General features: G+C 42.8%; 1 protein-coding gene across 1 annotated transcript; it reads left to right on the forward strand.

The window, feature by feature from the left end:
- Positions 1 to 15: 15 nt before the first annotated feature.
- tex26 (testis expressed 26) lies at positions 16 to 26,635 on the forward strand. The gene is made up of 8 exons (XM_073043847.1): positions 16 to 275; positions 366 to 555; positions 7,669 to 7,753; positions 12,547 to 12,694; positions 12,806 to 12,962; positions 18,788 to 18,961; positions 23,980 to 24,141; positions 26,408 to 26,635. Exons 1-8 carry the CDS (start codon positions 219 to 221, stop codon positions 26,440 to 26,442), a joined length of 1,008 nt encoding a protein of 335 aa, XP_072899948.1. The 5' UTR covers positions 16 to 218; the 3' UTR covers positions 26,443 to 26,635.
- The last annotated feature ends 592 nt before the right edge of the window (positions 26,636 to 27,227 follow it).

Genomic DNA, 27,227 nt, shown 5'->3' on the forward strand with positions numbered 1-27,227 from the left:
TGCAGACGACTACTGCTTTAAGGCCTCTAATTGAAGTGCATTGGCAGTACTTTTCTTTTATCAGCTCTTTGTTTATTCTAGACGAGGGAGCCATTCTGTATTGCTCAGCAACAGAGGCCGAATCTCCTCCAGCTGGTGATAACAGACTCAACCAGGTTCATCTACAGAGCAGTCTGAAAGAAACGATTCTAATTGCAAAGCTACTGCACTTCTGAAAGATGGAACTGTGTCTAGCATCATACGCAGGGGAAGCCCCACATTACAAAAGTACCCAAGTAAGTTTTAACTAAACCTAACTCATGCTTATTGAACGAGAAACAGCTCTAATTGATTTTGTAAATGTGAATTTATTCTTTGTGCTTCAGAATGCTGGCGCTCAAGGACACCATTGTCCCAATCAGCTACAAGGCACCGAGGAAGAAGGGAACGATCGAACAGAAAAGAAAAGCGAACAGCTCCTCAATCCTCGTAAAGCGGAGGTGGGAAAAAAGATCAAGAAGCGTAAAAAGGAAAAGATGGCAAACATCACCTCAAGTATGAACGATCCTTGCTCGGGTGAGTCAGTAACAGGATTCTTTCTGGACGATTAATCATGAATGCAGACTTTTATGCAAAAAGTATTTTGAAACTGAATAGTGATTCAGAAACAGCAATTATGAAATTTGATATCATGGCTTTAATTTCACAGGGAGAGAAGTTTCATTATGTGTGGGGCATAATCTAAGCCAGAAATGAAGGAGTGGCCGTACTACAAGTAGAAAAGGATGTAACAGAGGAATGATACCTTGCAACTCCTTCCTCTTTCTCCGTTGCTGCCTCCTCTCATCTGCTGATTGCTGTCTATAGCCTTCGGGCTACATTCCACTGAACTATTTATCACTGTGGTCCCTTATGGCCCATAAAATAGGGACAACAATGTTAAAAATACAGTAATAATGTTTGCAATTAATTATCTGTAATTATTGTTCCAAGATCTTGCTCATATAAAATAAATCTGCATTATCATATGTGATAGGGAGAGCAGATTAACACTTCATCCGTGGGGGGTTGGTTCCGGGACCCCCCTGCAGATACCAAAACACGCGGATGCTCAAGTCCCTTATATAAAATGGCGTAGTATTTTCATGTAACCTACGCACATCATCCCATATACTTTAAATCATCTTTACATTACTTATAATACCTAATACAATGTAAATGCTATGTAAATAGTCGTTATACTGTACTGTTTAGGGAATAATAACAAGAAAAAATGTCTGTACATGTTCAGTACTGACGCAACCATCGTAGCTCTTCTGGGAACGCTGATGCTGCCTCAGCATCAGCCAATGCCGATTCTCCCATGATCTTTAAGCTCTTGAGGCTGTAGCGCTTTACATAGCTAGCCAGCCATCCCTTACTAGCCTCAAACTCATTCCTCTCGCTCACAACACAAGTAGTGAATGAACTAGACGCGTGGCGAACAACGCTCAACTTCCGGGTTTTCCTCATCCGCGGTTGGTTGAATCCGCGCACGTGGAACCCGTGGATAAGGAGGGCTTGTACTGTGGTTAGAGTTGGAAAAAAAGCTGGAAAATTGGGAACATCTATGGGGAGGAAGTGTGTATGTGTGAGTATGACAGTGAGAGAGAGAGAGAGTGTGTGTGAGACAGACAGAGAGCGAGAGAGAGAGTGTGTGTGTGTGAGACAGACAGTGAGAGAGAGAGAGAGAGTGTGTGTGTGTGTGTGTGTGTGAGACAGACAGAAAGAGAGAGAGAGGGTATTCAGACTCTGCCTCAACTGGTGAGAGAGAGAGAGAGTGTGTGTGTGTGTGTCTGTGTGAGACAGAGAGAGAGTGTGTGTGTGTGTGTGTCTGTGTGAGACAGAGAGAGAGAGAGTGTGTGTGTGTGTCTGTGTGAGACAGAGAGAGAGAGAGAGAGAGAGAGTGTGTGTGTGTCTGTGTGAGACAGAGAGAGAGAGAGTGTGTGTGTGTGTGTCTGTGTGAGACAGACAGAGAGAGAGAGAGAGAGAGAGAGAGAGAGAGAGAGAGAGAGAGAGAGAGAGAGAGAGAGAGAGAGGGAGAGAGAGTATTCAGACTCTGCCACAATTGCAGATTGAAGAAGCCAGGGTCACAATCATCTGAGAGAAGGAAGTTGCCTCATCTTTGTCTTAAATGGGTTTATTTTTCAAACCTAGTCGTTACTTCCATATTCTCCCACTGCAGCATACACCCTCTGCCTACCCACACAGTCAGTCTCTTATGTACAGAGCCTATAAAAAGTATTCACCCCCTTGGAGGTTTTCATGTTTTATTGTTTTACAACATTGAACCACGGTGGATTTAATTTGGCTATTTTGACATTGATTAACAGAAAAAGACTCTCAGTGTCAAAGTGAAAACATATCTCTACAAAGTGATCTGAATTAATTACAAATATAAAACAAAAAAAATTAATTGCACAAGTATTCACCCCTTTTAACATGACACACCAAATCATCACTGATACAGCCAGAAGTCACATGATTAGTTAAATGGGGATCACTGTGTGTAGTCAAGGGGTTTCAATGGACTGTAGTAAAAATACACCTGTATCCAGAAGGTCCAATTGCTGGTGAGTTAGCATCCTGCCAAGACAAAAGAAGCATCTCTGTGAAAAGGTTATTTCCAGTCGGGAGTGGATACAACAGTTGCCCGGGTGCTTCAGCAGTTGCAGCTTTATGGGAGAGTGGCAAAATGAAAGCCACTCTTGAGAAAAACCCATATGAAATCTTGACTAGAGTTTGCCAGAAGGTATATGGGAGACTCTGAAATCAGCTGGAAGGAAGTTCTATGGTCTGATGAAACCAAAATCGAGCTGTCTGGCCATCAGACTAAACACTGTGTAAGCCAAACTCTACACTTCATCAAAAACACACCATCCCTACCGTGAAGCATGGTGGTGGCTGCATCATGCTGTGGGGATGCTTCACTGCAGCAGGCCCTGGAAGGCCCGTGAAGGTAGAGGGTAAAATGAATACAGCAAAATAAAGGAAGGTCCTGGAGGAAAACCTGATGCAGTCTGCAAAAGAACTGTGGCGTGGGAGAAGATCTGTTTTCCAGCAAGAAAATGACCTCAAGCATAAACCAAAGCTACACAGGAATGGCTTAAAAACAACAAAGCTAATGGCCTGGAGTGGCCAAGTCAGAATCCAGGCCACAATCCAATTGAGAATTTGCGGCTGGACTTAAAAAGATCTGTTCATTCATGATCGCCGTGCAATCTGACAGAGCTTGAGCAGTTTTGTAAAGAAGAATGGGGAAAAATTACAGTGACCAGATATGTAAAGCTGTTAGAGACCTATCCACACAGACTCAAGGCTGTAATTGCTGCCACAGGTGCTTCTACTAAATACTGACTAGAAGGGGGTGAATACGTATGCAATCAATTATTTTATGTTTATATTTGTAATTACTTTAGAACACTTTGTAGAAACTGTTTCCACTTTGACATGAAAGAGTCTTTTTCTGTTGATCAATGTCAAAAGAGCCAATTTAAATCCACTGTAAAACAATAAAACATGAAAACTTCTGGGGGAGGGGGGTGAATACTTTTTATAGGCACTGTATCTGATCAAGTCCCACCTTACATTTTTAGACTAGAGAATAAAAGTCTGTGTTAATATTACTGTTTTATCTCATACTCCATTTATCCTTCCTCATCTTCCTTCTTTTTCTCATTCTTTTCTTCTTCTTGTATTCTATACAATTTTCAGACCTGTGAACTGTGATAATGTCCATTTTCTTTAAATTTGAAGCTATCTTTAACTCTTCTAGTAATCATAGAGAGGGACAGAGATTGGGAAAAAATATCCCAGTGGAAGATACTTACATTGAAAAAGTTATGACGTGGAAGGTCAGCAAGATGCCAGATGAGAAAGATTAACCTATCTATTTCTACTACTTAGGATTCTATCCTTAGTTCTGTAGTCGCAGCTCAAGTTCACAACCCATATGTTGCTTAAATTTGCCACGTTTCTGTCCCTATTCTTTTAAGCAATGATCTCAGACCCATTCCACTCTCTGAGTGAAAGATAAATCCTCACCTCTTCTCTAAACTTTCTACCATCGCTTTAAATCAATGTCCCATGACGAGAAGGTACATAGTGGGCAGGGTAAGGTAAAATAAAGTAAGCTCATGTCAGATATCCTCAGATTATCCAAATCCTTTCTTATGACTACAATTTTACAGTTTGGCAGTATCTCAGTAAACCTTGCACCAAGTACAATCACATCTTTGCCTGAAATACAATGAACAAAACGGTAGATAATTCTCAAGCTGTGGCCTAACCAGCAATGCATACAGTCCTAGTGTAATTTTCTCTTATTCTCTGTATTTTGTCCAACAAAAGCACATGGTATGCCTGTGGTGAACTACATATACCTGTCTGGACACGCCCCCCTCCCCCCCCCCCCGCTGACTGCTCCTGTGGCTCCTCCCACTGACCGTGGCTCCTCCCACAGACCCTGGTATAAAGGCGATTGGAGACTCCGCCCTGGCCTCAGTCTCCAGGATGCAGTGTGGTGGTCAATTGCTGCTTGTTCTTTCTTCCAGCCAATAAAAGCCTATATCTCGCCTCACGTCTCCGAGAGTTATTGATGGTGCATCAATGCCTTTTAACCACTTTAATAACTAGTCCTGTTATCTTTATGATCCACAAACATACACTCCAAATTTTGTTCCTCAATATTTCTCAACATTCTCTTATTTATTGTGTTTTCTGCTGCTATGTTTAACCACCTCAGACACCGTTCCTCTGGATTAAATACTGTTCAATTTTCTGCTCAGCTGAAAAATGTTATGTTGTTTTCATTTCTTTGTATCTGGCATAAGTTTGCTTATTTTACCTTATTCCACCCTCAATGCTCCTTTTCGTACAGCGGCCTCTAGATCTGGCATTCTTACCCCATTTCTTTGTGGAAACATGTTTGTCTCGAGTTCCATGGATTTTAATAGTAGCCTCCTATTTGGTCTGAAAGGCTTTTTGGCTTGTAATGTTAACTCTGTTGCTTTTTCCACATCCCTGTGCTTTTTCCACAGATGCAGCCTGACCTGTTGAATGTTTCTGCATTTTCTGCCTTTAGAACATAAGAAGCTAAGAGCAGGAATAGGTCACTGGGCCCTCAAGCTTGCCTTGCCTTCCAATGCCATCACAGATAATCTGCCATGGCTTCAGTTGGGTGCCAGTTCCCAACACTCCTCAGTTCCCTTATCTTTCTTATTGACATCTTCTTTAAATATCCACCAATTACTTAAACTCCATATCCATCTTGGCTGAATTGCAGAGATTCACTAGCCTCTGTGAGAAGAAATTCCTATGTGTCGCAGTTTTAAAGGGCAGCCCCACAATCTTGTAACTGTCAATTAGATCTCTCCACCATTCTTCTAACGTCCAAAAATCATACTGACAAACTTCAACTCAATCAGAATGCTGCTGCTGCACTTCTAACTAAAACCAGGACAAGGAAACATCTCACTTCTGTCCTAGCTACTCCGTATTGGCTTCCTGCTGTATTTTCTAGAATTGATTTTAAAGTTCTTCTATTTGTTTTTAAAGCTCTTCACGGTCTGAGTCAGAGTATATTACAGAATCATTTTTGTTTTATAATCCTGCTCGAGCTCTCAGGTCTTCTTCCACCTGAGAGCTAAAATTTAAACAATCTTCCTCAAAAGATAATTGGCAGGACAGCTTTTTAAACTATGCTCCTAAATTGTGTAATTCAATACCTGAAACTATAAGGTTTACAGACTCAGTTAACACTGATAAACGTCAGCTTAAAACCTAATTATTTAATCTTGTTTTTAACTAATATCTTTTTGTCTTTTATTTTCATGTTTACTTTTATTTTTATTTTGTCTTCTATTTTCATGTTTGCACTTTTTCCTGTTGTAAAGCACTTTGAAAAGTGCTCAGTAAATAAGTTATTATTATTAATATTATTATAAATTTTATTTCTTTAACTGCTCACCTTATCCCAGAAATGATCATCTCAAATCTTTTTCAGACTGTCTCCAACGTGATTACAGGTGTCCCCCCCCCCCTTTACAAAGGTAGAGCGTTCCTATGAAACCTTTCTTAAGCCAAAATGGCAAAAAGCAAAGAACCATTCATTTATATGGGAAAAATTTCCGTTAAAGTGAAAATCCTCTTCGTAAAGTGAAAACAGGTTACTAATGTAGGCCTTTTGTAAAGCGATGTGGCGTAAAGCGAACAATTGTAAAGCGAGGGACACCCGGTATGTCCTTTGTTAAATAACGGAACTGTGCGCAATATCTCCAGTGTAGATGCAACAGTGTTCAACTTCTAAAACTCCAACCTTCTTGCAATGGAAGCCAGTTTGTCTTCCTACCACGTGCTGCAACTTCCTACTTTATTTCAGATTTCCAGCATCACTTCTCACCTGAGTAAAGTTGGTTTTCTCACAATTAAAATTTTTTATTCTCAAGTGTAGACTAAGAGACTGTTTCATAAAACACCTGCATTGATAAACGTCAGCTTAAAACCTAATTATTTAATCTTGTTTTTAACTGATATCTTTTAACTGACATCTCAAGCTTCCGATCACACTTCATTTTAATTCTCTTTCCCTCTTCAAAGTTCAAAGTAAAATTTATTATCAGAGTGCATACATCTCACTACATACAATAGAGATTTATACACTTACCTGAGACTCTTTTTCCGCAGGCATACTTGGCAAATTTATAGAACAGTAACTATAAATCAGATCAATGACCACAAATTGTACAAATGCAAACACCAATAAAAAGCAGTAAATAATGAGAGCATGAAATAGCAAGATAAAGACACTAGCCTGTCTGTTCTCAGTCTCCCCCTCTGCAACTGAGAGACCAACACAGAATGAAACATGGTACGAACACTAAATTTTTCAATGTTTTTATTCACTCAAGGATCGTGGCCTGATTGGGCAATCACAGCCAGCATTTAATTTCCCATCTCTAATTGCCCTTTCAGGTAACCTATACCCACATTACTCTCCTCCTTCACACACTCATCTTTTCATTTTGTTTTCTTCCCCCTTTATTCATCAGTCCTATCCCATTCCTCCACCTAGTTCTATCTGCCCATCATCACCTCCCCGTTCAGTTGCAACAATCACCTAGAAGCTTACTTCATACTACTTTATGCAGTACTAACAACCTCTCCTGATCCCTCTCAGCCTTGACCCAAAATATCAACCCACATATTTTGTCTCCCCAAATGCTGTTTGACCCATTGAGTTCTCCCAGTCACTGCAGTATTTAATCCTGTTTTATTTTGTCCTTGAATGGTGATCACTACTACCAAAGTGTTCTCTAACTGGTAATCGTTCATTTATGTCATTCCCTAAACTAAGTACAGAATTCCACCCCTACTTGTTGGTAAATATTTGAAACAGAGTAAAAGAGAGAACAAACAAGAGACTGCTGTGCAGCAAGATTAGGTATGAATTGTTGTAGGAACGAGCCAACCAAATATATTTGCAACTTTGTTGTAAGATGTTGAGACTCGAATGTACAGAGCTTCACCTTCAGAACTCAGGAGTAGATCCTGATATTAACATGCTTGATATAAAATATTTTAAAGTATGTTTTAATCTTTCTTTTTGTAGAAATTTTTGATAATAATTTGAACAATCTTTAATATCTTTAGGAAGGTCATCAGCCTTTGATCCCTACCAAACAACATTCAAGCGGGACTTTGTTTATCGTCCAGGGTCCATGACTCAACCCATTCGGTGAGTTGGTATAAGAACCACTGTGAGTATCAGCTTAATCAGCTTCAAGTTCCTCTGCTAACTTCAAGTGTAGATGAAACGAGCGCCTAGCAAGTGAATTGATCGGCATTTGCTGAAATTATTTATTCATATTAGGGTGAAGGGTTGATATATTCACCACATATTGGTGTCAAGACTAAGTGAATGCTTCCAGTACTTCCTGATCACAGAGCTCTCTGCATAAGCATTTTAGGGAAAGTGATCGTTGTCCTGCTGCTCAGGACTCTGCTGGAAAATAAAGTAACATCAAGGCTTGCTGCCTCTTTACCACTGGGAGCTTTCCTCTGGCATCCAGTGAATATCCAGATTAAACATGAGTTAATGACCGTGTTAGAGAATGTGTTGCAGCATCAGGGGCAAATATGTCACGTAGCTTAGCAATTAGTATAACGCTCTTGAAAAGTGTCATCTGTAAGATGGGATTCAGTTACCACCATTGTCTATAAGGAGTTTATACCTTCTCCCTGTGACCACGTGGGTTTCCTCTGGGTGCTCCGGTTTCCGTCTGCATTGTAACGATGTATGGTTAGGGTTAGCGAGTTGTGGGCATTATACTGACGTGCTGGAAGTGTGGCAACACTTACAGGCTGCCAAGTACAATCCTCGCTCACTTGATTTGACAAAAATGGTGCAAATCACTGTACGATTTGATGTACATGTGACAAATAAAGCTAATCTTTATAGGGAAGGGAGAATGGAACTTAAGGGTTTGTTCTGCTGGGAGTTGTCACTGTCTAGATGGTCTCCTTCTGTGCTGTAGTGTAGGAAGTCTCTTCGGGAAATGGACCGAGTGTATTATGGCCGTGCTGTATCTACAGAGCTAATGCACGGCTCGGCATCCTTTACTGCTTCAATCCGGGGTCCGGAGGTAGTGTTCGGTGGTTTTGATTTTGATGGAGTGTCCAGCCATTGTCACCACCCAGACTGATCTGAGGAGATGTCACCAACAGACAAGGGAGTGCTGAAAGATGACATCCATTTACTCTTCAGTGCTTCTGATCTGGGCTGCATTAACACACTGGAGCAGAGTGCCTTTGTACCAAACAGCCTGGTTGCCAAGCACAAACGACGATTAGGGTTCTGCCATCCTCCCCACCCACAGCTGAACACGCAGGCCAGAGAAACCCCATTTGTTGCCTCCTCACCAGGTTGATTGCACTAGAAAGCCCCTCTCTGGGTAAATCAGCATGATGCCCTTGAATTTGATCAAGCATCTCAAGGTCAAAACACATCATACGTTCGGGACATCTCTGAGACGCCTAGATAGACATGTGGATGAAAGAGAAATGGACTGTTATGTGGGAGGGAAGGGTTAGATTGACCTTGGAGTAGTTTAAAGATTTGGCACAACATTATGAGCCGAAGGGCCTCTATGTTCTTTTGGATTCACTGTGGTGTTGTTTGTGGGATCTTGGTATTATCAGAATATCTGCAGAATTTGTTCACATAAAGGTAGTTTGTTGTATGTGAGGTGCTTTGAGATGACCAGGAGCGATGAAAACTGTCCTTTAAAAATGCAAGTCCTTTATATTTCAGTATTGGGTCTTACTGAAGGTGCGGGATGGTGACAGCAGTCATTCAATGTATAGAGTATGTTTCTCAACGCTTCTGTTCTGCAACAACAACCTTGCATTCAACATCAGCAAGACCAAGGAACTGATTGTAGACACAAGGAAATCTGCAGATGCTGAAAATTCAAGCAACACACACAAAATGCTGGCGGAACACAGCAGGCCAGGCATCATTTATAGGAAGAAGTACAATCAATGTTTCAGGTTGAGACCCTTCGTCAGGACTAACTGTAAGAGATTTGAAAGTGGGAGGGGGAGGGGGAGATCTGAAATGATAGGAGAAGACAGGAGGGGGAGGGATAACTTTTAAAGAAGGGGAGTAGAGATAGCCCAAGAAATTATAGACCAGCGAATCTTACCTCAGTGGTTGGTAAGTTGATGGAGAAGATCCTGAGAGGCAGGATTTATGAACATTTGGAGAGGTATAATACAATTAGGAGTAGTCAGCATGGCTTTGTCAAGGGTAGGTCGTGCCTAACGAGCCTGATTGAATTTTATGAGGATGTGACTAAACACATTGATGAAGGAAGAGCAGTAGATGTAGTGTATATGGATTTCAGCAAGGCATTTGATGAGGTACCCCATGCAAGGCTTATTGAGAAAGTAAGGAGGCATGGGATCCAAGGGGACATTGCTTTCTGGATCCAGAACTGGCTTGCCCACAGAAGGCAAAGAGTGGTTGCAGACGGGTCATATTCTGCATGAAGGTTGGTCATCAGTGGAGTGCCTCAGGGATCTGTTCTGGGACCCTTACTCTTCGCTTTGTGATTTTTATAAATGACCTGGATGAGGAAGTGGAGGGATGGGTTAGTAAGTTTGCTGATGACACAAAGATTAGAGGTGTTGTGGATAGTGTGGAGGGCTGTCAGAGGTTACAGCGGGACATTGATAGGATGCAAAACTGGGCTGAGAAGTGGCAGATGGAGTTCAACCCAGATAAGTGTGAAGTTGTTCATTTTGGTAGGTCAAATATGACAGCAGAATATGGTATTAATGGTAAGACTCTTGGCAGTGTGGAGGATCAGAGGGATCTTGGGGTCTGAGTCCATAGGACACACAAAGCAGCTGCGCAGGTTGACTCTGTGGTTAAGAAGGCGTATGGTGTATTGGCCTTCATCAATCGTAGACTTGAATTTAGGAGCTGAGAGGTAGTGTTGCAGCTATATAGGACCCTGGTCAGACCCCACTTGGAGTACTGTGCTCAGTTCTGGTTGCCTCACTACAGGAAGGATGTGGAAGCCATAGAAAAGGTGCAGAGGAGATTTACAAGGATGTTGCCTGGATTGGGGAGCATGCCTTATGAAAACAGGTTGAGCAAACTTGGCCTTTTCTCCTTGGAGCGACGGAGGATGAGACATGACCTGTAGAGGTGTATAAGATGATGAGAGGCATTGATCGTGTGGATAGTCAGAGGCTTTTTCCCAGGGCTGAAATGGTTGCCACAAGAGGACACAGGTTTAAGGTGCTGGGGAGTAGGTACAGAGGAGATGTCAGGGATAAATTTTTTACTCAGAGAATGGTGAATCCATGGAATGGGCTGCTGGCAATGGTGATGGAGGCAGAAACGATTGGGTCTTTTAAGAGACTTTTGGATAGGTACATGGAGCTTAGAGAAATAGAGGGCTATAGGTAAGCCTAGTAATTTCTAAGGTAGGGGCATGTTCAGCACAGCTTTGTGGGCCGAAGGGCCTGTATTGTGCTGTAGGTTTTCTATGTTTCTATGTTTTCATTGAGGGGTCAGTGGTAGAAATGGTGAGCAGCTCCAAGTTCCTTGGCATCAACATTGCTGAGGAGCTGTCCTGGGCCCAATGCATTGAGGTAATCACAAAGAAGGCAGACCAGCAGCTTCAGTTCATTAGGAATTTGGCCTGCCACCAAAGACTCTTTACAAATTTCCATCGATGTACGATGGAGAGCATTCTTACCGGCTGCATCACAACCTGGTATATGGAGGCTCCAATAGACAGGATTGCAAAAGATTACAGAGGGCTATAGTCAGCTGCACCATCCTCCCCATTATCGAGGACATTTTCAAGAGGAGGTGCCTCAAGATAGTGGCACCTATCATTAAAAACCCTCATTATCCATGACTTACCCTCGTCGTATTACTACCATCAGAAAGGAGGTACAGGAGCCTCAAGATGCACTCTCGATGGTTTAGGAACAGCTTCTTCCCCACCATCATCAGATTTCTGAACAGTCCATGAATCCACAAATACTACCTTGTTATTCCTTTCTTTTGCACAATTAATTTATTTTGTAATTTATAGATCTTTATTGTCTTTGCACTGTGGTAGTTGTCCATCGTGACATAATTTCCGATGATGACAGGAAACATTTGCAGGGGAGTTTGTAAAGTGGAACAGCCATTGCACTTGGGCAGTTCCACTCTCTCAACTTCAGAGAGAGTGGTACGAACAAGGATCATAAACCGGGTCCTTTCTTGGTTGCAATGGAAGATAATGACGTCTTCTGTGCCTTGTCATGCTCTTTACTCTCCATGGAGTATACTTCCTGGTGGAGGGATCTCACTTCAGATCTCCTCTGCCCAATCTGCACGAGCCGACTTTGCAGGCTAGGACAGACATGTCCCTGTCTCACTGGGGTGTGAGGTCACTGGCTACCCTCACCTGATATAGCCCACCTTTCAAAATGGTGTTTTGGGTGTATGGGGTGTCCAGGGAGGGGTAGCACCTCTGGTGAAGGGGCTTGTCATGTCCATTCTAGGGCAGCTCACTCACCTTTGGTCCCCACCAGACACTCAGCTCTCACCTCTGACCCCAAGTAGCTGTTTGCATGCAACAGGGGCTATACTTTGCACTGTCCTGCTGCCACAAAACAACAGATTTCATGTCTTACGTCAGTGATAATAAATCTGATTCTGATCTTGAAGAGCCCACCTTATCGTATCAATAGTTCTATAACAGAGGGACAGAAGCTGTCCTAGAGCCTGGTGGCATGTGCTTTAAGGCTTTTGTATCTTCTGCCTGACGGGAGGGGAGGCAAAGAGCAAATGTCAGGCGTGAGTGGGGTCTTTGATTATGCTGGCTGCTTTACCAAGGTGGATTTAGTAAAATCTATTCATATAACTATAATTACAGTACTGATATAATATGAAAATTCTACTACAGTCCTAAATGTACTTTATTTATTTGTGCCTGTTTTCTCTCTGCCTTGCTGTAGACCTAAATCATCTAATGGGTTTACTTACCCCTATCAGCTCCACGAGCCTATTGGTGACACCTCATATTCAAATGACTACGCCTGGAAGTTACTGAGCAGTCCGCACAGTAGCAGAGGATCCTCAGGCAGTGAACCTCATCCATGTGATGTAAGCAACAGTCTGTGCATAGGAAACCCCAGGGATGAATGGCATTTTAATTACGAACAAAACAATAATAGCCTTCTGACCATAACGTCATTGAAAATTGTGCTATTGCAGGTTTTGTGGCTGTGGAAACAGCTCAAGAAGAATCCAGAGTCCTTCCCAAGGGTCAACTCATATTTCCCTCAAACAATGTCTTCTGATGACACCAGCAGACTAAAAGCACATCAGTATGATACAATATACCGGCAGGATTACCTGGGACTACAGCAAGGTAGGACGGCATTGAAACTCATCATTCAGTTACGGAAGGATGTAAAGAGCACTGAGATGAAAGGTGTTATTGCAATTGACTAAGTGAGTGCTAAATATATGAGGTCATTTCAGTATACTATTAGCTGGGGTGACGCCTCCTCCCTCCACCAACATTTTGCATCTTTTACCTCAATGGGAGACAGCTGATGGAATTAGGTTTTAAGTACATATTATAGCTGATAATGGATTGAAAGGGAATCCATAGGGAACAACATTTGGAAGATTTGAAAGAAAACATGTTGAAGAAGAGCATTGAATGTGAGCAGGTATATTTTAGACAACTAGTATTTAGATTAAAACTGGATACCACCAATAGTGAACTTCCACAATGATTAATCCAAGTGTTGCTGTCTTTTTAAATGTAATCTTCATGATCACAAGGCCCTGCAGGACATTAGGAATGTGAAGCCCTGCGGATCTGCTCCATCAGCAAGATGCTCATTGGTGGGGAGACTGAAGGAGCTGGACTTGGTGTGGACCGTGATGCTGCCTGTGTCGGAGGAATCAGTGTGTGAAGGAGGTGTGCAGCTGGCAGTTCAAGTTGCTTTTATTGTCATTTCGATTGGTACAGTACACAATGAAAATGAAACAATGTTCCTCCAGGACCCTGGTGCTACATGAAACAACACAAAACTACACTGGACTACGTGAGACAGCACAAGGCTACACTAGACTATGTAAAACAACATAAAAACTGCACTAGACTACAGACCTGCACAGGACTACATAAAGTGCACAAAACTGTGCAGGGCAGCACAATAATGAATAAACAAGACAATAGGCACAGTAGGGGACAAATTACAATATAATAATAAATGATGTAGATGTCAGTCTAGACTGAGTATTGAGGAGACAGATGGCTTGAGGGAAGAAACTGTTACACGGTCTGGTCGTGAGAGCCCAAATGCTTCGGAGCCTTTTGCCAGATGGCAGGAAGGAGAAGAGTTTGTGTGAGGGGTGCGTGGGGTCCTTCATAATGCTGTTTGCTTTGTGGATGCAGCGTGTAGTGTAAATGTCCGTAATGGCAGGAAGAGAGACCCCGATGATCTTCTCAGCTGACCTCACTATCCGCTGCAGGGTCTTGCGATCCGAGACGGTGCAATTCCCAAACCAGGCAGTGATGCAGCTGCTCAGGATACTCTCGATACATCCTCTGTAGAATGTGGTGAGGATGGGGGGGGGGGGGGGGTGGGAGATGGACTTTGCTCAGCCTTCGCAGCGAGTAGAGACGTGATCATCTTAGTTGATTTTCTTGCCATTGTAAGATCTTGTTGGACATTGTTAATGCAGAGTGCTGCAAGTCTGATTCATCGATTTATTGGCATATGGCGGGGGAGCTGCGCGGCCTCGGTCGCAGCAAGGACTAGGCCTCAAGCCTGGGTGTTGCTGGTTTGGCATTGCCGGTTTACAGCCGCCCAGGAGAGAGGGGTCAGAGTGGCTGTGCTCCACCGGGGCAGAGTGGCACATCGGAGCTGGAGTTGGTGCTCCTCCCAGTGCTCGCTCGGCAGAAGACAAGCTGTATTGTGTTCTGTTGCTGACTGTTGCAATATTCATGGTCCCAGGGTCTTGGACTATATATATTTTGTGTGACTGTGTTTTACTGATACCTTGTATGTGTTTGCTATCTTATTTGTGCACTACATGCCTGTGCTGTGAGCGACTATTTGTATTGCAGTTTGTACCTTTGGCCCCAGACGAACACTGTTTCATTTGGTTGCAGTCATGGGTATTCATGTTTGGTTGATTGATGATTAAACTTGAACTTGAACCTGAAGCGGCTATTCAGTTTATTTAGCACAACTGTTCTGTCTTCCCTGACTGAATGATTTCAAATTTGTTAGTGTTGCTAATCATTTCAAGGTTCCTGCTGCTGCTGAGGGAGACAACACATGCAGTCTGGAGAAATGGAGCCCTCTAGTCCAGCAAAAAGCGAATGGAAATGAAGCAAGCAAACAAAATGAAAGGAAATATATATCGGGGTACAGATTCATAAGAAGAGAATAAATGGTAATTTCAGATAATTTTAAAATTAAGGATGAGAATGATTGGACCAACCTTTGTCATACATAAGGAAACGGATCCCATGGTGGAAGCAGAGTTGAAGGTGGAAAAATATTTTAAAATGGGAACACAATGAAATGGAAACAAAATTTAGAGAGCTCTTTTCCCCATAAAATATACATTATTCATAAAATTTATAGAGGAGGGAAGTTTTTTACACAGAGAATGGTGAATGAACGGAATACCTTGCCAGGGGTGGCAGTAGAGGCAAATACATTTGGGGGATTTAACAAACTCTTTGATTGGCACATGGCTGATAAAAAAAATGGAGGGCTATGTAGGATGCAAGGGTTAGATTGATCTTAGAGTAGGTTAAAAGGTCATCACAAAGGGCCTGCTCTATTCTATAATATTCAATATTCGGTGTTCTTAAAATGCAATTGGGACATACCTCCATCTGTGTTCATTTCACCACTGATCTGTACTTTCTGCAACAACGTCACACAGGTCTCACCCTTAACCAGTACACCAGTGATGGTTTGAGATGCTGTTACAGTTCAGTGACTAGACCACAATCCTCCTCCATAAAACCTTTGCTGTGGTTGTACCATGCTCCAGCGTGGAAGGTGCAGCAACTGAATGTGGTGCCTCCATAACGCGGACAAGTTTCAGGCAGACCGTTCACCAGGTTGATGTTTGTGGCAGTTGGTGTTTGCCTCAGTACGTAACTCTGAGAATGGCCCATAAATTGGAAATTTATGCTGCTGCTTGGGAGAACTTCAACAAGGATCACTGGCAGATGGACAGTCTATCAGGAGGTGAATGATTGTCTCTTCTATACCACAGAGGTCAGTGCCTTGGGAATGAGGCCTCCTCTGTGCATCAAGGATCCAATAGATAGATAGATAGATAGATAGATAGATAGATAGATACTTTATTCATCCCCATGGGGAAATTCAACTTTTTTCCAATGTCCCATACACTTGTTGTAGCAAAACTAATTACATACAATACTTAACTCAGTAAAAAATATGATATGCATCTAAATCACTATCTCAAAAAGCATTAATAATAGCTTTTAAAAAAGTTCTTAAGTCCTGGCGGTAGAATTGTAAAGCCTAATGGCATTGGGGAGTATTGACCTCTTCATCCTGTCTGAGGAGCATTGCATCGATAGTAACCTGTCGCTGAAACTGCTTCTCTGTCTCTGGATGGTGCTATGTAGAGGATGTTCAGAGTTTTCCATAATTGATCGTAGCCTACTCAGCGCCCTTCGCTCAGCTACCGATGTTAAACTCTCCAGTACTTTGCCCATGACAGAGCCCGCCTTCCTTACCAGCTTATTAAGACGTGAGGCGTCCCTCTTCTTAATGCTTCCTCCCCAACACGCCACCACAAAGAAGAGGGCGCTCTCCACAACTGACCTATAGAACATCTTCAGCATCTCACTACAGACATTGAATGACGCCAACCTTCTAAGGAAGTACAGTCGACTCTGTGCCTTCCTGCACAAGGCATCTGTATTGGCAGTCCAGTCTAGCTTCTCATCTAACTGTACTCCCAGATACTTGTAGGTCTTAACCTGCTCCACACATTCTCCATTAATGATCACTGGCTCCATATGAGGCCTAGATCTCCTAAAGTCCACCACCATCTCCTTGGTCTTGGTGATATTGAGACGCAGGTAGTTTGAGTTGCACCATATCACAAAGTCCTGTATCAGTTTCCTATACTCCTCCTCCTGTCCATTCCTGACACACCCCACTATGGCCGTGTCATCAGCGAACTTCTGCACATGGCAGGACTCCGAGTTATATTGGAAGTCTGATGAGTACAGGGTGAACAGGACCGGAGAGAGTACGGTTCCCTGTGGCGCTCCTGTGCTGCTGACCACCGTGTCAGACCTACAGTCTCCCAACCGCACATACTGAGGTCTATCTGTCAAGTAGTCCACTATCCAATCCACCATGTGAGAGTCTACTCCCATCTCCGTTAGTTTGTGCCTTAAGATCTTGGGCTGGATGGTGTTAAAGGCACTAGAGAAGTCAAGGAATGTAATCCTCACAGCACAACTGACCCCATCTAGGTGAGAGAGTGATTTGTGCAGCAAATACGTGATAGCATCCTCCACTCCCACCTTCTCCTTATACGCAAACTGAAGAGGATCCTGGGCGTGCCTGGTTTGTGGCCTCAGATTCTGTATTATCAGCCGCTCCATGGTCTTCATCACGTGCGACGTCAAGGCAACAGGTCTGAAGTCATTCAACTCCTTTGGTTGTGGTTTCTTCGGTACCGGGACAATACAAGATGTTTTCCACTGTCTGGGTACTCTTCTCTGCTCCAGGCTCATGTTGAAGATGCGCTGTAGTGGTTCTCCCAGCTCAGTCGCACAGGCCCTCAGTAATCGTGGGGAAACTCCATCCGGTCCCACCGCCTTGCTGGTACAGATCTTCCTCAGTTGACCTTCCACCTGTGCAGCCGTAATCCTGGGCGTGGGCAAGGTCTCCTGTGAGTGACTATTTTCCTGTGAGGGAAGTAAGCCTGGTGTGGATTTCTGCGGCGAGGATGAGATTGAGCTGTCGAACCTGTTGAAGAAGTTGTTCAGCTGGTTCGCTTTCTCCACATCTCCACTTATGTTCGCCCCCCGCTTTGCACCGCATCCGGTGATGATCTTCATCCCATCCCACACCTCCTTCATGCTTTTTTTCTGCAGCTTTTGTTCTAGCTTCCTCCTATACTGCTCCTTTGCTCCCCTTATCTGTACTCTGAGTTCCTTCTGAACTCTTTTAAGCTCCAACCGATCACCATCTTTAAAGGCCCTCTTCTTCTGGTTTAGGAGGCCTTTGATGTGACTAGTGATCCAGGGCTTATTATTGGGATAGCAGCAAACAGTTCTAACAGGGACAACGGCATCCACACAAAAGTTAATATTAAAGTTAATAGGAAGGATAACTTTGTCCAAGTGAGGTGCTGCAGGTTATTTGCTTGTCCAGGTCACTTTGACCTCGTGAGCCCATCCCAAAGGATTCACTGTCCTCTTCTCTTTCTCTTCTTCCCCTCCTGTACCTGTTTCCTCTAGCTGCTTGTAAATCATGACCTGATAGACACAATCCATTCTGGATCTCCAGATGAAAGGAAGTTGGCTTGGGTGACTGTTCGGGCAGGATATTAACCCCCTCCCACCTCCTTCAGGAGGAACACAAAAAGCACCTGTCTCCTGATCATCAGGTTCTTGCCAGCCATCCAGAGAGAATATTACTCCACGTTTCATTGGCTTTCTTCTCCAGCTGGTTCTTGTGGAAAGACCTTTCTTCTTCAAACCAGATTCCCAGTGCTTTCAAATAATTAGACTTGACAGTGAGAGGAACTGAGGACTACTTTTGTGAGTTTAGCAAAGAAGATGAGAAGAGGTTTCGATGGGGTGAGAAGGAATATACGATTCCCTGGCAGATGCTGTAGCTAGCGAGAGACCTGAGCACGATGGTCGGCACCTAGCTGTGGCACTGGAGCCTGCCTCAGGCCAACCACAGTTAATGAAGGTTTACACAATGGAGGCTGACCTCAAACACCAGGGCCTCAGGTTATGCTCAGTGTGGTAGCAACCTCAGCATAGATCCCTGGCTGCATCTGACAGAGCTGCTGTATTCCATCCAGTTGCAAACAACCGAGGACGAGAGAGGAATATATAATCCCGAGTGTAGACATTCTAACCAAGTGTAGAAAGATGCTCAGTGAGCAGTAGGAGTGATATTGTCTCTGAAGTGTTTGGAATTTTCTTTCCAGAGCTCACGAAGAAATGCCCCCCGTGTGTGCCTATGCAAAGAATGGGAGGACGCTGTCTTCCTCTCACAGATAACCAGCATCACTATAGAAAACCGAACCAAAAACCCCAGCTGGCAGCCTGCATGTCCCGATATGGCAGCAATAAACAATGGAATATCGCTGCTAAAGGAATAGGTGAGAACAACTGAACACTCCACTGACCTTGTCTTTGTGTGTGCTGTAATAACACAGTCCACGAGAGAGCATTCCTTTTATCTGCTATTGATGTCTATTGCTTCATCTTCCTGTTAATGTGTAAAACTGTATCTTTATCAACTGGAGTTTACCACGTAGTTTAGATATACACTATTATTGCATCAGACTTCAGTAAAAGCTCTTCTGTTGTTGGTTTTCCTCCTGTTATTCGCCTTCGCAAGCAGCACCAGCTGCAACACGAGGCTGAAGGCTGTCTGGAAGTCGTGCTTGCCCCTCAGGGTCATGAGACTGGCAACAGAGCCAGGGCTTTCTCACGTAATGAGTCATGAGGATTAGCACAGCACTGCCTGGAGGATGTTGGATGCAGTTTATTACACGAAAATTGGACAAGTACTTGCAAGAGAAGAGGGTTGTAGGTATATCAGGAAAGGTGAGGGAAGGTGGATTGTTTACAGACATGGTGCCGATTAATCTCTTTCTGTGTTGCACTACAGTTATAGAGTCATAGAGAAGTACAGCACAGACACAGGCCTGTCAGCCCATCTAGTCCATGCTGAAACCACTTAATTTGCATATTCCCATTGACTTGTCCCAGGACTGTAGGCCTCAAGACCCCTGCTACCCATGTACCTATCCAGATTTCTCTTAAACATTGAAACTGAGTTCACATACACTACTTGTGCTGGCAGCTCATTCCACACTCTCATGACTAGGTGAAGAAATTTCCCCTCCTGTTCCCCTTAAACTTTTCACCATTCACCTTTAACCCATGACCTCTGGTTGTAGTCCCAACCAACCTCAGTGGAAAAAGCTTGTTTGTATTTCCTCTATCTACACCACTCAATAATTTTGTATACCTCTTTCAACTCTCCTCACAGTTTTCTACATTCTAAAGAATACAGTCCCAACCTATACATTCTTTCCATACAACCCAGGACCTCCAGACCCGGCAACATCCTTGTACATTTTTGTCTGCACTCTTTCAACCTTGTTTACATCTTTCCTGTAGGTAGGTGAGCAAAACTGCACACAATACTCCAAATTAGACTGCACCAACATCTTATACAGCTTCAACATAACATCTGATTTATGAAGGCCAATGTACCAAAAGCTTTCTATCTACCTGTGACACCACTTTCAATGAATAATGAATCAGTATTCCCTGATCCCTTTGTTCTACAGCACTCATCAGTGCCTACTGTTCACTGTGCAAGACTTAAGCTAGTTGGTCCTATCAAAGTGCGAAACCTTGCACTTGTCTGCACTAAATTCCATCTGCCGTTTTTTCAGAAGATGCAGATCTCTCTGTAAGTCAATATAGCCTTCCTCACTGTCCACTACACCCCCAGCCTTGGTGTCTTCTGCAAATTCGCTGATCCAGTTAACTACATTATTGCCCAGATCATTGATATGGATGACAAACAACAAAATACCCAGGACTGATCCTTGCAGCACACCACTAATCACAGGCCTCCAGTCAGAGAGGCAACCATCTACTACCACTCCTGGCTTCTTCTATAAAGCCAATGTCTAATCCAATTTACTACCTCATCCTGAATGCCAAGCGACTGAACCTTCTTGACCAGCAACCCATGTGGGAGCTTGTCAGATGCCTAACTAAAGTCTATGTAGACAACATCCACTGCCTTGTCTTCATCCACTTTCCTGGTAGCTTCCTTGAAAAACTCTATAAGATTGGTTAGACATGACCTACCAAGCACAAAACCATACCGACTATTCTCGATCAGTCCACGTCTATCCAAATATTTCCGATTTTCTACTATCTACTAAGTCCCCTCCTTTACTCCCTGTATTCTGTGACTGTGTCACCACTCACAGCTCCAATCTGCTAATTAAATTTGCTGATGACACAACATTGATTGGCTTAATCTCAAACAATAACGAGGTGGCCTACAGGGAAGAATTCATCTCTCTGACACAGTGGTGTCAAGAAAACAACCTCTCCCTCAATGTCGCAAAAAGAAAGGAGCTGGTTGTGGACTACAGGAGGAATGGAGATGGGCTAACCCCTATTGACATGAATGGATCTGGGGTTTGAGGGTAAACAGTTTCGTTCCTCGGCATCCACATCACCGAGAATCTCATGGTGTGTATACATCAGCTGTGTGGTGAAAAAGGCACAAAATCGCCTCTTTCATCTTAGACGGTTGAATAAGTTTGGTATGGGCCCCCAAATCCTAAGAACTTCCTACAGGGGCACAATTGAGAGTATCCTGACTGGCTGCTTCACTGCCTGGTATGGGAACTGTATCTCCCTTAATCGCAGGACTCTGCAGAGAGCGGTGTGGACAGTCCAGCACATCTGTAGTTGTGAACTTCCCATGATTCAGAACATTTACAAAGACAGGTGTGAATAAAGGGCCGAAGGCTCATTGGGCACCCGAGTCACCCCAACCACAATCTATACCAGCTGCTACCATCTGGGAAACTGTACTGCAGCATAAAAGCCAGGACATCAGGCTGATTCTTCCCCCAGGCCATCAGGCTGATTAACTCACACTGATTTTGAGTGTATTTCTATGTTACATTGACTGTTCTATTTATTATAAATTACTATAATTGCACATTTAGACAGAGATGTAACGTAAAGATTTTTACTCCTCACGTATGTGAAGGATGTAAGAAATAAAATCAATTCAATTCAATTCAACATATCCAGTCCTTTAGAATATCTTCCAATAACTTCCCCACAACCGATGTCAGACTAACTGGCCTATAATTTTCTGGTTTATGTTTTGAGCCTTTTTAAAACAGTGGAACAACATTGGTTGTTGTCTAATCCCCTGATACTTCTCCTGTTACAAAGGATAATTTAAATATCTCTGCTAAGGCCCCAGCAAGTTCTGCACTGGCCTCCCGCAGGCCCGAAGGAACACTTTGTCAGGCCTTGGGAATTTATCCACCCTGATATGCCTTAACCAGGGCCCCAACACCTCATGAAAACGAAGGTTCCCTACACTTGTTGTCTTTACCTATTATTCTGACAGGTACACACAAGCTTTGTACTCTCAAAATTTCATTTTGAAGGCCTCCGATTTAACAAGTACCCCTTTGTCAGAAAACAGCCTGTCCCAACCACACTTGCCAGATCATTTCTGATACCATCTAAATATGGCCTTTCTCCATTACACTATGATTTTGTGAAGACTGTAAGTTCAAATTCTGTTGGAGTATGAAATATGGATTGACATTGCAGTCAGAGCAGTGGTATGGATCTATAGTCTTGGCTGCCAATTACCAAAGTCTTAGAGCACTGCAACACAAAAGCAGGCCCTTTGGCCCATCTAGTCTGTGCCTAGTCCCATCAGCCCATACATGAACCATAGCTCTTCATACCCCTCCATCACTTGGATATTGAAACGGAACTGCCATCCAGCACGTCCGCAGGCAGCTTGTTCCACAATCGCAACGCCTTCTGAGTGAAGATGTTCCCCCTGAGGTTACCCCCAAATATTTCACCTTTCCACAATTACCTAGAAACTTTCGTTCTAGTACCACCCCACCTCAGTGGAAAACGCTCCCTGTATTCACCCTATTGCAGGTGATAAGAAGAAATCCTGTTAGGTGGATTCTCACTGACAACGTTGGCAATATTTCTCCCTACTTATTGAAGCAGAGAGCTTCAGGTCATTATCTCACTTGTGCTTCTGGAACCTTGTTGAGTACATTTTTTTTTCCATTTTGACATAAAAGGCCATTCAGCCTTGTGAGTCTCTAGCAACTCACAATACAAATCTTTTCCTTACAACTTTCCCCTGAATATCTATTCAATTGAATATTGAATTGACTTTATTTCTTACATCCTTCACATACATGAGGAGTAAAAATCTGTACGTTACATCTCTGTCTAAATGTGCAATCATAGTAATTTATAATAAATAGAACAGTCAATGTAACATAGAAATACACTCAAAATCAGCATGAGTTAATCAGTCTGATGGCCTGGTGGAAGAAGCTGTCCCGGAGCCTGTTGGTCCTGGCTTTTATGCTGCGGTACAGTTTCCCAGATGGTAGCAGCTGGAATAGATTGTGGTTGGGGTGACTTGGGTCCTAATGATTCTATGGGCCCTTTTCTCACACCTGTCTTTGTAAATGTTCTGAATCATGGGAAGTTCACAACTACAGATGCACTGGGCTGTCCGCACCACTCCCTGCAGAGCCCTGCGATTGAGGGAGGTACAGTTCCCATACCAGGCAATGATGCAGCCAGTCAGGATGCTCTCAATTGTGCCCCTGTAGAAAGTTCTTAGGATCTGGAGGCCCATACCAAACTTCCTCTATCATCTGAGGTGAAAAGAATGCTGTTGTGCCTTTTTCACCACACAGCTGGTGTGTACAGACAGCGTGAGGTCCTCAGTGATGTGGATGCCAAGGAACTTAAAGCTGTTCACCCTCTCAACTGCAGATCCATTGATGTCAATAGGGGTTAGCCTGCCTCCATTCCTCCTTTAATCCACAATCAACTCCTTTGTTTTTCTGACATTGAGGGAGAGATTGTTTTCTTGACACCACTGTGTCAGAGAGATGACTTCATTCTTGTAGGCCACCTCATTATTGTTTGAGATTAGGCCAATCAATGCCCTGTCATCAGCAAATTTAATTTTTCTTCCCACATTCCCATCAGCTCTGCCACCCACTACCCCAGGAGCAACCTACTCTGGTCAGTTAAACCTACAAATCTGCATTTTGGGGAGTGGGAGGAAACCTTGGAGGAACTCCACACACCCATAGGGAGAACGTGCAGACTGAAGGTCAGGACAGAATGCAGGTCTCTGTGAATGTCAGGTCGTAGTTCACATGCTATGCCATATGGTACCTCCACTGAACTGCAGTGTGCCCCATTTTACCATCGCAAGTCATTGTCCATGTTTCAATCTTTGAGGTCCTTAAAAAGAGTGGATTGTTTGAAAATGTTTGTTGAATCTTTTCTATCACCATCTAGTATTTAAACTCTTCCCTTCGTGGTTTATTTACAGTGCCCAAGTTGACACAAGCACATATGAAAATCCAGGAGAACAGCATGCAGCCAACCACATATGAGAGAGAGTATGGGAGCGCCAGTATGGATATTACCAGTCTATTGAAATCCCTTGAACCAAAAACTATTAAGAACTATCTGGAATCACTTCCAAGTAAAGGTATTAGATTGTATATGAAATCTTTGCCAAATATTATATTTACCGGTATTAAGTTGTAGTAATGGAGATAGAGCTCATCAGCCTGGGAAGGCAGTCCATCTAAGAGAGGGAAAACTCTGATTTCAAACCTCCGCTGCCTTGCGGCCATTCCCACTCACAGGAAAGGCTTCGGGAGTAAACCCTGAGGACAAATCTGGAGCTGGCGTCCCTAAGGCAGTCCGACATTGCCTTCAACCTCATTCTGGCAACTCCTGCGATGTCACTGGTGCCAAGCTGTATCAGCCCTTGCCCTTCCCTTGGACAACATCGGTGGCCTGGAGAGGGGAGACTTGCTATTTGGGTAACTACTGGTCTTCCATACAACCTTGCCCAGGCCTGTGCCCTGGAGAGACTGAAGCAAGACTTTCCAGGCGCATATCCATGGTCTTGCGAGACCAACGGATGCCATCCAGCAATGAAAACCAATTCCGATAGAAAAGTGCTTCAGTCATCACTGTGCCTGCAGTACCATAATGAAGTTGCTACTGTGTTGGTTATTTATTGTAAGGATCTTACAGCTAGCAGTTAATGAAACAATGGCCTTGGCAGGAGATCAAAATCCTCTACACTTAGCTGACAATAACTTCCAAAAGCTGCGGCCAAGGCAAATCCGTATGGAGAAAGCAGCCCATTTTGTTAAAAAAGCATTGAACTTACTGGTTCAGAAAACCGTCATGCCATGTTGAGCTATCACCACCATTTGCTGGTAGGGTAGTGGCTAAATGCTTTAAAACAGAGTTTATTGTGTGGTAGAATGTTAATCATCCAGCAATTCTTCTCTTTCAAAGAAGAAAGAGTGTGGCAGTAAGTAAATTCCAGTAGACTTGGGAAGTAGTAAAGGTATAAAGAAAATGCCTTCACTTACAAGGTGCAAATTCTGTGCCTAGGCATTGTAATTCAATACAAGCTGCCATTTTAATTCTTTTCCATCACATACATTATTGATAAAAAAATTTAAAAGTTCCTTTTCGAGAATCGTTGTTGTAAAAACTGGTGAAATTGGTGCAAAATTAGAAATGTTAATTCTTTTCCAATTTACTCATCTATCTGTGATGAAGGATGACAATATCCATTTTCCATGGCCAATAGTAAATTAGTGCCCTACCGGGATACTCAGAGCAAGTGACTTTGGTCAAGTTGCTAGCTTTCACACCATCTTACTATGGGCTGTGCTTCAGATGGGATTCAAATTAATTTTGTGTGAATCCCCAAGCAATTGCATATTTCTTGTCCTGCCTTTCTCTGGTACCAGTATTACCACATTTGAATCATTATCTCATCTAGGGTACTAGCCTCCGTAGTATCCAAGACACCTCCAAGTAGCGGTGCCTCAGGAAGACAGCGTCCATTGCTAAGGACCCCCATCACCCAGGACATGCCCTCTTCTCATTGTTACCATCAGGAAGGAGGTACAGAAGCCTGAAAACACACACTCAACGGCTCAGGAACACCTTCTTCCCCTCTGCCGTACAATTCCTAAATGGACACTGAATCCATGAACACTACCTCTCTTTTTTATATACTGTATATTATTTTTGTTTTTGTACTATTTTTAATCCATTCAATATGTATATACATATCTATTTACAGTAATTAATTTATTTTTCTTACCATATTATCATGTGTTGCATTGAACTGCTGCTGCTAAGCTAACAAATTTCACAACACATGCCAGTGATAATAAACCTGATTCTGATTTTAACCCTTCCCTCCTAAATAACCCTCAATTTTTACATCATCCATGTGCCTATCCAAGAGTTTTGTGAATGTTCCCAATGTATCTGCCTCTAGCACAGCCCTGGCAGGGTGTTCCATGCACCCACCACTCTCTGTGTAAAGAATTTACCTCTGACATCCCCCCCCCACGCTCCCACACAGAGGACTGCAAAAACGTGCAGTGGTTTCATGTAGAATCATTTTTGATTTGGAAGAACATTTTTTGTATGCTTCAATTTCTTGTACGCACACCTTACAAAGCAATAAAATAATAGACTGTGAATATATGGCCAGGGATTCAAGAATAAGCAAGCTACAGTTGAGTGTTGGGTTTCATCAAACTCCTGGAATCTGTTATGATGGCCTCCGAGGCAGGCTGTTGAACATATTTGGGAAAATAAGCTGAATTTGTCATAAAGGCAACAAATAATTTGGATCCATATTATAGATACAGAAGTAAATCGGTTGTTTTTGGCAAATAAACATGGGATTTGTTTGCATTATTTTGCAGAGCGGGAAGTTTTATTGCAAATTTTAAATAAGTAACTCCAGGAAGTGAAGCAAGCTAATAGCGGCGTCTAACGTCCTCATTCAATGGATCCAAGGTGTCAATGTGAATGGTCCAGCACAGATAATGAACAGTGATAATAAATGTCACAATCTGAAAATACGAAGATCTGTAATTTATTGTTTATAGGCTTTCTGGAAGCCTCCATGTGTGTAATAGCTACTTCATTGAATCAAGTATTAACAATTATTAAATATTTTCTGAATTTTGGAAATAAATCAATTTTCTATGATTCTTCAGTTTTTGCTTTACTTCGCTGATATTAACTGATTGAAGAAATTCTGTAAGAATTTCCTTCTGTAGTTCAAACCTCTATGTTTCTTCTCAAGTTTATGATATTGCAATTTTTAGGGATTTCTCTTATTTGGGGAAAAACACAATATTGAGTAAATATCACTTTCTTTCTGCTTTTGTACACCATTTCACCAGCTAAGTTGCTTCAGCCCATGCATACGAACGTTATTGTTTCCGTTGCTTGAGTGACTGATGTATATTTTGGGTATTCCATATACAATATTCCCCACTGCAACCAGATATCTTGTTCCACTTAAATAAATTGTCTTCTAACCTTGCCAATGATTAAGGTATTGTAAAATTGTCCAATCTGTCATGTGGATATATTAGCCTAGAAACTCTGTCTCATTATACTTTGTAAGTGCTACTTGCTTTCGTGCTAGTGAATGCAGACCGTGCATGGTTGATATCAGTCCTCATGCAATGCTCAGATCAGTGCTCCTCTGTGAAAAGATAACATGGGAATGTA

Source organism: Hemitrygon akajei, chromosome 4 (genome assembly GCF_048418815.1).
Source record: "Hemitrygon akajei chromosome 4, sHemAka1.3, whole genome shotgun sequence".
Taxonomy (NCBI): Eukaryota; Metazoa; Chordata; class Chondrichthyes; order Myliobatiformes; family Dasyatidae; genus Hemitrygon; species Hemitrygon akajei.